Source organism: Magnolia sinica, chromosome 8 (genome assembly GCF_029962835.1).
Source record: "Magnolia sinica isolate HGM2019 chromosome 8, MsV1, whole genome shotgun sequence".
Lineage (NCBI taxonomy): Eukaryota > Viridiplantae > Streptophyta > Magnoliopsida > Magnoliales > Magnoliaceae > Magnolia > Magnolia sinica.
This window is the reverse complement of record NC_080580.1, coordinates 58,794,242-58,804,792: the sequence shown is the minus strand read 5'-3', so window position 1 is coordinate 58,804,792 and position 10,551 is coordinate 58,794,242. Positions and strand designations below refer to the sequence as shown.

Sequence of the window (10,551 nt, the reverse complement as noted above, 5' to 3'; positions counted from 1 at the left end):
CCGAGGCCACTTCCATATAGCTCCTGAATAATCTGCTCCCTCAGAGAACTTTAGGGGATCCACAATCGATTCGCTTTGAAGATAAAATCGTCATGTATATGAAAGTCACTGGTGTGACCTTCTTGGCACTTCATCCAAGAATCTTTGAAGTCCTCATCCTCAGCATATGGCTCCTTGAGACAATCGAAGCCGACGGATGAAAAGTTATAATCAAACTAAAACTCACTATTTATAGTAAAAACGAAATTAAAATAGGGAAACGACAGTCAATCCAGGAGATTTTCGCAATTTCGGGCTGCGCAACCCGGCGTAGCGGGGTTGGTTGGCTTTAGTAGCTCGTTCTATCCTAAAATCATATATTTTACATCAGATAACTCATTCCGGATTGCAAGATACGCCCGATTTAAGGTCCAATGGTCTGTATCACTTCTGTCGTCGACCGGGCCTTTTCTGATCCATCTGGGCCATGTAACTGTCTGCGACCCGCTCTACATCACTCTACATGTCCTACTTGAGTTTTAAATTTACTTATGGAATCATCTCCTAACATGAGCTGGAAAGACTATGGATGGAGTGGATGTCACATGGACATTGCAGTGGACACCATAGGAATCGCGTCGCGAATCTACTAGGCAACCTTTTATAAACACGATTTGGATCACAACCACTGAAATTAAAAGCATGGGGAAGAAGAACAAGGAAAAGGCGGCAAAATGCACTGGAGAATCCGGCCCACCATGAACGGACAGTCGTAATCGCTGGTCCATAATTTCCTATATACCAACTGGAACATATAAATCAGGCTGAAAAAGAATGCTAATCCAACCCAATTTGAACCATACAAAATATCTATGTACTAGTAAGACTCTAGAAGCAACGGATCCATGGCCCACTTGATCAACGAACATATCCATCTGTCCAACTCAAGAAGTGACCGAACAACAACCTCAAGATGGAGATCCAAAAGATGTGCACGGCAACTTCAAATCACGCAAGGCTGAAACAGCTCGATCGCTATCGAAGGGAATTCACAGCCCATAAACGTACATGTCATTCAACGCACTTGATTCGTTGGATTGTGACGTGGATCACTTATCTCTCAAGTTTCTGTAAGAATTCGAGGGCTTGTCATCTCACTGAAATTTTGATAGCCATTGATCGTGAAATCCCACTTTGAAAGTTTCATCAAAGCCAATTCAAACTAAGAGGCTGAAACACCATTGACCGTTTTATAACGGTTTTTTAAAAATAAATAGGGCGAGTTGGTTGCACCAAATATCATGAAACTTGGTGATATTTCAGGATTAAGCGGTCTAATTTGGTGGGATGCATTCTCTGTGGGCCACACCATGATGTATATTCTTTATCCACGCCGTCCATCCATTTTCCCATCTCATTTAGCGCATGAGCACAAAAATGAGGCAAATACAATACTAAGGTGGACCACACCATAGGAAAACAGTGGTGATTGAACGCCTACCATTAAAATTTTCTAGGGCCCACTGTAATGTTTATTGGCCATCTAACTTGTTTATTAGCTAACACAGACTGGATGAAGGGAAAACAGAAATATCAGCTCGATACAAAAATTTTGTGGCTCTCAAGAAGTCAAAAGTTTTTAATCGTGGCCGTTCAATCACCACTGTGAGATTTGGATAGGCCTCAATTCTGTGCTCGTGTCCTAAAATGAGCTGGATGGACCGTATGGATAAAACAGATACATCATGATGGGGTCCACAGAGCGTCCAGTAGCGACTCTGCCTCCAATTTGGTGTGAATAGAAGAGTTGTGGATTGGCTACCTACACAGCTTCACCTTAAATTGTATTATTACTCATTTAATTGCCTAAAGCCCACGTGTATAACGGCCCTCACATGGCTGACATGTGTGCAATATCCAAGCCGTCCATCCGGTGGGTCCACCCTTTAGATGTTCTGGCCCAAAATTAAAGCCTGGTCCATTTACTAAGTGGGCGATGATGTTAGAAACAGTTGATCGAGCAAGAAAACTTTAGCCGAGTTTTCTCACCCATACATCTGTTTCACAAACCGTGGCCCACCGAACGAGTGGACCGACCTGATTTTAGGACGAGTTTCTGCATAGAGTCACACGTTTTTAATGAATGGATTCTTCATGCTGGCAAATGTGTGGTATATGCGTGAGCGGTCTACATGCCTGTAGGCATGTACCACATGTTACTACTACGCTTAAGACCATGAGAATACTGGCTTGTTCTCTGCTGGTCAGTGACTAGGGCTGCAACCTGGGCTCAGGTCAACCCAGCCCAAGATCAGGTTGTCAAGGTCCTTGGGTTGGGTTCAGGTTGAAAAACGCCAAGCCCATTTGAAATCCGGTTGGGTTGGGTTCGGGTTGAGAATAATCACATGTATTTGGGTCGGATTAAGTCAGCTGGATTGAGCATAAATGACTTTGTATTGGGTTCTAGTTGGGTACCTTGGTTTGGAGTTTGAATCAAGTCAAATTGCGGGTTGGGTCCTCTTGGGGTCGGGTTGTGATTGGGTTGACCCTCAACTCTAATTAAAGATACTAGCATTCATCAGTGAAGACTATAGCTTCAAATCTGGCTCCTTCCTATTGAACTTTTAAATTTTAATGAGGCGAGTGACTCCTATTGAGTCATGTCGAGTCAGCCAAGTCAGCAAGTCGACTCAACATATCTCATCTGTCAAAAGCGATTCACAGTCAGGAGTAAGTTTACTAGCAACTCAGCTCGAAATCTGACAGAGTCGAGTTGACTCAGCTCAAACCACCAAGTTTTAGAACTACCTGATGTTATTATTAGATGTGCAATGTCCATGGAAATGAATGAGCATCACTATCCGTGTATCCATGGAAACACGCCATGGCTGGAGAAATCTAAAACATGATGCTGCAAATGAGGCAAGAAGTGGATTTTTTATATGCTAGTGAAGAAATTCAAATCTGAGTTTGAATACATGAGCTAACAGAATATACATCTTCAAATACCATATATTTCTTGTGTCTAGAAGATACAACCCAATGGAATACGTCTCTACCATTTATCTATGGTCGGATCAGCCAGCCAACTTTCTCCATGTATACATTTCTTGTTCAACATGTGTATAAACGGATCTACTGTGTACATATACCATCTACAGGACGCCATGGAAATTGAAGAACATTGAGCCCAGCTCAGGATGACAAGGAGAATCATCATGCAATTTGAACAGAATCGATGCTCTCGCCATTGCCATTGAAGGAAGGCCCACATCAGATCTTTCTTGTCACCTTACCGAAAGAAATTCGCAAAATCAAGAAATTCAAAACATGCTTGGGTCCCACCAAATCTTGATTATCTGAAAATCCTGATTTTAGGAATTCATGTGCCTGAACAAGGCCATACAAGACAATGGTTTTATTCATGTCCTTCGACAGAACAAGGTGCGGCATAAGCGTTGGTTAGAGTAGAACAGCATTTTCTTTCAGTTAGACATAGTAGACCATACCGACTTCCAGCATCGATGTGTGAGGCACATTCAAAACAACATCGGGTCCCCTGCAGTTTTTGCTAAGAAAGTCATAAATGATGTTGATTGCAAACTTCTTGAGAAGGGACGACGATTTTTTTGCCTTGGCATACGAGTGCCCAAGAATGTAAGCCACGCCGGATTCCCTTGCCTTCATGATCTCTAATGACTCCTTGCTATGATGGGAATCCTCCACAATCCCGATTTCCGATTTCACTACTTGGATATCGGACGATGACTGAACATTCTCTTCATCATTAGGATAGGGAAGCATTGGCACTGTCCGATCATGGTCTTCTTCATCATCTGAGATTTCAACCTCACAAGAGCGTTCAGAATTCGATCTGGACATGGGTTGATCTCCTTCCATTTGTACGAATTCTAGAATCCCAGCTACTAACCTGTTCTCAAAATTGTAGTCTTCTTGTTGCAGATCCTTGTAACCATACCTGACTATGCACCTGAAAATTGCATACTCTTTTGACCCAATTCTCCCCACAAGCAACCGTTCTCTTTCACGTACATATGGGACTTGAACTGATTTGACACACACAAAAACCAATACCTGATGGAATGCAGGCAAGTTCGTCACAAAGTGTCCGAAAACTGCTGGAACCCCCGTCACAAGATCGGTGTAAATGAGCCCGATTCCTGGCACACGGACCATGCCAAGGCTGGGCCCGGATGCCAGTATCCGTTTCACTGAAACCTTGTTTTCCATATCAAATTCATGTTTCTTCAGTGTGCCATAGTTCCAAACATACATGATACCCATGAAGATCAGAGAGAGAACAAGAGGTATCCAACCACCTTCAGGTACCTTGACAAGGGACGCTGAGATGTATAGCAGCTCGATTGATCCAAAGAAAACCAGGAATGCAATGGCTAAAGTTATCTTTCGCTTCCACACAATTATTATGACCAAAGACATCAAACAAGTCGTCACGAACATAACAGTTGTGACAGCAAGCCCTGCAAATCAGCCAAACCATCAAATCATTAATTTGCGAAAAGTTGCATTCACAACCATCTTTTAGATGGTGATGATTCAACCACCTTACATCTGGCATGCACGTGTCCATCCAGACTTCCCAATTGTGGGGCCCATCATGGATGGAGCATAGCCTGAAAATCACACAAAGTATACAGTCCTGACCATCCAATAGTTGCAATTAAATGTATAAATTGGTTGGAGGTAAAAATTCAGTAAGTAAAATCAGATGGTTAAGATAGTCCAGTCAGAGAATTTTGGGCTATGCTCTATCTAAAGATGGGACCCATGTTATGGACAGTTTGCATTTTCCGTATTGCAGATGAATCACCCCCTACTAACAGCTTAGAGTCGTACCATAAGCATGACCGATCATGTTAGTGTCCCGCAATCCAATTGTCACAGCCAAACACAAACACATGAGAATCCAATTGACTTCCGGGATGTATATTTGTCCGTATATCTGGCTTGAAGTATGAACGATCTTCACACGAGGGAAACAGCTCAGAGCGCAGCACTGGCTTACCATAGAAAACGTGGCTGATATGACAGCCTGACTTCCCACCACAGATGCCAAAGTAGCCACAACAAACACAGGCCAAAATACAGCTTCTGCAGCATAAACAATCCATCGATAAGTAGCAAAAGAGGGAGTAGCATTACTTCAAATCCATGGGACTTTAAAATCAATCTTGCCTGGTATGGCTTTATAGAAGCTTCTCTGAATGTCTTCATGGTGCTTAGAGAGAAATGCAGCCTCACCCATGTATGCAAGAATCAAACATGGATATACAAAAAATGTGAAAGTGATCTGCCATGCATTGCACATGTATCATAAGTTGAAGGTTGCATATGAGTACAACGAATAACACAAGTCAAGAGAATATAGGAAGCATGTCTCCATGCATTCGGATGTGTATAGTTTGCCTAGTTGCCCAGTTCATGGTTTGGTGATCGAAACCGTTGATGTGTTTGGATCCACCGTGGACATCCCAAAACCCTTGAAGATTGGAAAACATAGCCATACAACACTTGACCTTTTCTTCCATGCCCATGTTGTATTTTTCTTAACGCTCCATTGGCATGTGATAGATCAAATGGTTAATGATCATCCAACCTCTATCCACGGTGGGGCCACAAGATCAACGTTCTCAAAAGTCTGGATCATTGAACCATGGGCCCCACTTGTACCTACTCGTTCATCAGGAGGCTATCAATGTTCATTGGAGTGTGCCTTCACCTTAATTGACAGAGGAGAGAAATGACCCAAATCAGCAAACATTGTCTCCGCACCTGAAACAAATAGTTTGTTTGTTTTTGTTGTTTTTTATTTTTTCTTTTCTTTTCACAAACTAAACTAACTGAAGACATACATACCAAAGGTCAAAGACTTACCAGTAATGCAAAGAACTACTCCGCCTAACGAGACCCACCCTTCAGTGCCAGTGCTTCTGAGGAACCTAAACATGTAGTAGGGAGAAAGTGCACAGAAAATACTCGGATTCCACCGTAATATGTTATAGATACCAATGCTGCTGATACACAGAAGCCATGCTGTGACAATGGGCGCAAACAGGAAAGCAACCCTGTGGGTACCATGATGCTGAAGAGAGAAAAGCCCCACTAAAATGACGCATGAGATTACCACAATGTAATCTGAAAAAAGAACAAACAATCAACCATAGCAGGAATCTGTGAAAAGATGAACAGAATTCAATGTTTGATGTCTGCAAAAGAAAATTGGGAGTGCAGATGAACTTACTCTCATGAAGTTCGGTTATTTTGACTTTAACACCGGAAACTGCTGAAAGAACTGGAAAAGGAAAAGAAAATACAATTAAAGTTTTCTCCAAATTTATGCCCAAGGTGGCATAAATGCAAGTCAATCCAGACAATCAAAATCTAAAGTAGCCCATAACACTCTGCCAGTATAACAGAGCCTCGCAGAGCAAAAGAGGCAGATGCAAAACAAATACCAGGAGAATCTACATGCACAAGATTCAAGATAACGCCAATGTTCAGATACCTGAGATTGTTGGGGTGAGCACCCCATCGCCAATTGTCATGCATGTTCCTAGCAGAACAATGGTCAGTAATCCATTACGGAATTTTGGATGCTTATCGAAGAATGATTTCAGCATCGAACTCTGCCACGTATCAGCTGCTCCTTCCTTGCCATATGTGGACAGTTTCTCATCAGCAGATTGTTGATTGGGTAGAATGCATAGTCTTGCGTGTCTACAGAGCAGAGAGTACAATGCAAAGGTACCACCTGCACTATAGGACAGTAGGGAAACAGATGAAACACAGTAAAGTCTAAGAAGCAGTATATGATGATGGATTGAAAGAAAAAGGCTTTTCTTTTTTCAACCCAGCAATAGTATAGATGGGCCCACCTTATGGTGGGACGGACAACACACAACAAATTGCAATCAGGTGGTCCAAGCCATTGAAAGAAAAAGATCAACTGCAACCAATGGTCATGGTGAATCAAATACATATGATCATCTGAGGAGGGAAATTTTGGGTAGTGCCCATCCACCATGGAAGGTGGGCTGACACATGCGTAGTTTAAAGATCACTTCAAACAACTTATATTTCCCCAAAATCAAATTATTTTTTGGCATGAAACTAGAAAACATTGAAGGACAAAATCATACCTTCACCATTGTCGTCAGCTGACAACACGATGAAAATGTACTTGAAGAGGGGGATGATGGTGAAGGTCCAAAAGATGAAGGAAAGCACGCCGAAAATCTCCTCATCATTTTCTTGGAGGCTCAACTTTCCTGAGAAGGTGCTTTTGTAGACATAAAGAGGGGAGGTACTGAGGTCTCCATAAACCACTCCAAGACTCTGGTAAGCAAGGGTCAACACTGCCTTGCAGGAAGTCCTCTTCATATCCTGATTCACGGCACCAATCTGTCCGTGTCAGAATCAGTTTGCTAAGTTCAGACTTACGTAACGAAAACTGCGTTTGGATGCACTAGCAAATTGAATTTTAATTTTGGGCAAAAGAAAGTGGAAATAACCAAATTGCATTCTCCTTCACTAGCATTCATGAAACAGGTCTAAGCTGCAGATTGCAATTACGTCACTTTCAAGTTGGACTAGAAAGAAACAACAACAATTTGAGGGTGGCTTGTTCAGTACGCATGCTGGGAAAATCATTAAAATTTTAAGATTTACTCATAATTAGATAAATTTTCACAACGCAATTTATTTGTGCAACTAGAGACGGCCATAGCCATGGATGCATTTCTGCATTGTATTTTAAAACTGGGTGAAATATAAAACCATGAGGATTTGAATTGGGCACTGATGATTGGGAGCATGTTTAGATGATGCAAGTCCACAATTACAGTGGCTGATGCTGCTGCTTCTCTAAATTATAATTTTACGAAAGTAGAAAGTCATTCAGGACTACTTTCTGAACTCAAAACCAAAAGATGTTTTTTTCTGCCCTAAATCCAAGAGAACTGCCATGGGATCTGATACATTGATATCTAGACACTTCAAAATAGTAATGCATTGGCATTGTATCGCATCTGATACTTCAGTTTTATGCTTAAAATATATACTCATGCCATTTCTTTCTGCATCCTTAGCATGTGCTTGTGTATCTAGCTTTAATAGGGATTTAGGTGGACCACATCCAACCATCGTGTCAAGTCCTCCCAAATGCATCCATAGGAAAACATGTGAAATTGATTAAAGAGAGTGTGAAAAAAGAAGAACAAGAAGCGGCTTAGGTGATGACCTGATATAGCATAGCGTTATCACAACTGGTGAAATTTTCAGGTATGGACAATTAAATTACCAGTGTCATTAATTAAATATATACACACCAATGTGAATCTATGAGATAAAAAGAAGAATTACGTGGAAAAATCTTTAGAAAAAAAAAACAAAAATGAGCTAGGCTATGGGGTGTTTGTGCGTGTGTGTGTGTGTGTGTTAAACATCATTTATTAGATGTTCACAAATCATCCACTACAAACATGCCACATATGTACCTCAATCTAGACTTCCAAACCTTGAGACCCACTGTGGATGGAGCAAAGCCCAAAAACAATCCCAACTGTGCAAATGGTTGCGATCATTAAGATCATCCAATCAGTGTAGTTTTAGGGCTATGCTCTAGCTTAGTAGGAGTCACAATTTGGACAGTCTGTATTGAAGCACGTGTTCCCATGTGTATGGTGGATGAATTGCCATAGCCTAGCCATCAAAAGTTACAAGAAGTAAAGTGTCTGAGCACAGAATAACAGAGAAATCAAAGATTTAAGAACAAATGGAAATATCTCCACACAGTATAAAGCTCGTCGAAATGAAATTACGAACCCAACACCAAAGTTTAGCTAATCCAAGCACTTATGAAATACATGGAACTCCAAGATGCATCCAGATTCATTATTAAAAAAATGCCATATAACTGTATTTCAGTCCATTATAACATATCCCCACAAATATGTATTCTAATTCCAAACAGTTCAATTTCACATATCTCTTATATATTTTCAAACAAAACCCCATTTCTCCAAACAGACAAATCATTTATTATTTTATAAAGTCTGATGCATGTATTATATATCTATAAATACCCATTTCTTCAAGAAGTATTATACAATGCCCAGCCTGAGAGTGTTTCTACAGTAAGCTCAGGTTTTCAGTTCATGCGTATGGGTGCCAATGGTTAACTGATCCTAATCGTTGATATCATTATTGGGCCCATTTTGGATAGACGATGCGGCAAAAATCTCCCACATGGGAAAATCCTAACTCTTCAATATATTTCACAGACGAAAGTGGAGATCCAACCAAAAAAAATGCAAACATCCAATGATTGGGATCTTCTAATCTTGGGGATTTTTGGAGCAAGGATCCATGAACCATCAACAGTGCAGAACATCATACCAACCGCTAGGATAACTGGAACATTGGGCCCAATTGTAAAGACTAAAATCCTGAATGGGTCACAAAAACGGTGTACAATGCATCTTTATCCAAATCATGTACTAATCAGAAGTTCATCAACCACCAACATAAATGCACATCCATAACAAAACAATTAAAAACAAAACAATAACAAAAACAAACCAAAAAACAGAAAGCGAAAAAACAAAAGAAATAAAAAATACAAAAATAAAAATAAATAAATAAAGAAAGATATAGAGAGCTCTGCATCTCAGCCCATCAAAAAAAATCCCAACCAATGCCAGTTCTTCTCATTCCATCCATTTTGATGCACATATACATCCTCCTATACAATTTCAAACAAAAGCCATACTCCAAAACAGAAAAAACAATCGTTGTATGTTCAATAAAGTTTGATACATGCACACAGCTTTTCTATAGTTTGGAAAAGAAAACCCAATTCTCCAAAAAAGGGGGTTAAAAAAAAAGGAAAATCAAGACAACCCCATTTTCAAGAATCCAAAGCAACAGGCAGGGGGGAAGAAGAATTGAGGAAAAAGAGTTTAAAACCAGGAGTCGTTCAAGGAAATAGAGGAAGCAAAAAACATCCACAGAAGAAAATAAAAAAGAAGAAGAAGAAAGGATTAGGAAGGGAATGTACATGTGGGGAGATTCCACGTGCTGAAAGTGATTTTGGGGATTGTGAAGTGGGAGTCATGGCAGGAGAGGATTTCCAACAGCCAGAGACGATGTCAAGGAGGAGAAGAGAAGTCAGGAGATTGTATTTAAGGAGAGAGAGAGAGAGAGAGAGAGAGAGAGAGGAGTGGAGGCAGTAAGTAGTCAGCAGTTAAAGTGTGAGAAAAGAAGTTGTGAAATGCATTATATGAGAATTACAACAAACTCAAAATGCAACTCTCGCCTTCTGGATTTGCCGTTATAACGGCAAGATGTACATTACCAGTACCTACGGCGTCAACGGGTCGGATCCGGTCCGAGGCCGGGACCGTTCATTTTCGGGTCCATATCTCGCTTCCAAGACCCGTGTCCAGGCGGAAGTGCCCGTTGGGACCTTGGATCTTGGTTCGAGGTCGGCGTGCAGTCAAGTAAAAGTGTCGTGATTTGTTTTTCGCTGTA

The 10,551-nt window shown here is 40.9% G+C and overlaps 1 protein-coding gene across 4 annotated transcripts; it reads right to left on the bottom strand.

The window, feature by feature from the left end:
- Positions 1-2,963: 2,963 nt before the first annotated feature.
- Positions 2,964-10,232, bottom strand: LOC131253353 (potassium transporter 1). Of its 4 annotated transcripts, none has more exons than XM_058254323.1 (9): positions 10,079-10,232; positions 7,161-7,422; positions 6,527-6,772; positions 6,263-6,313; positions 5,896-6,156; positions 5,741-5,793; positions 5,197-5,311; positions 4,858-5,112; positions 2,964-4,481 (listed from the first exon to the last, which is right to left on the bottom strand). In XM_058254323.1, exons 1-9 carry the CDS (start codon positions 10,133-10,135, stop codon positions 3,469-3,471), a joined length of 2,313 nt encoding a protein of 770 aa, XP_058110306.1. In that variant the 5' UTR covers positions 10,136-10,232; the 3' UTR covers positions 2,964-3,468. The 4 variants fall into 4 exon arrangements, with proteins under 4 accessions (XP_058110306.1, XP_058110307.1, XP_058110309.1 ...); XM_058254324.1 differs by having other exon boundaries at positions 7,161-7,404; XM_058254326.1 differs by lacking the exon at positions 10,079-10,232 and having other exon boundaries at positions 6,527-6,777; positions 7,161-7,301.
- Positions 10,233-10,551: the final 319 nt, after the last annotated feature.

Coding starts and splice junctions, on each gene's coding strand:
- LOC131253353 (XM_058254323.1), bottom strand. CDS start 10,135: ATGACTCCCACTTCACAATCCCCAAAATCACTTTCAGCACGTGGAATC. Junction 7,423..10,078: donor CACGTGGAATCTCCCCACAT/GTACATTCCCTT, acceptor TGACACGGACAG/ATTGGTGCCGTGAATCAGGA. Junction 5,794..5,895: donor AGTAGTTCTTTGCATTACTG/GTAAGTCTTTGA, acceptor TATTTGTTTCAG/GTGCGGAGACAATGTTTGCT.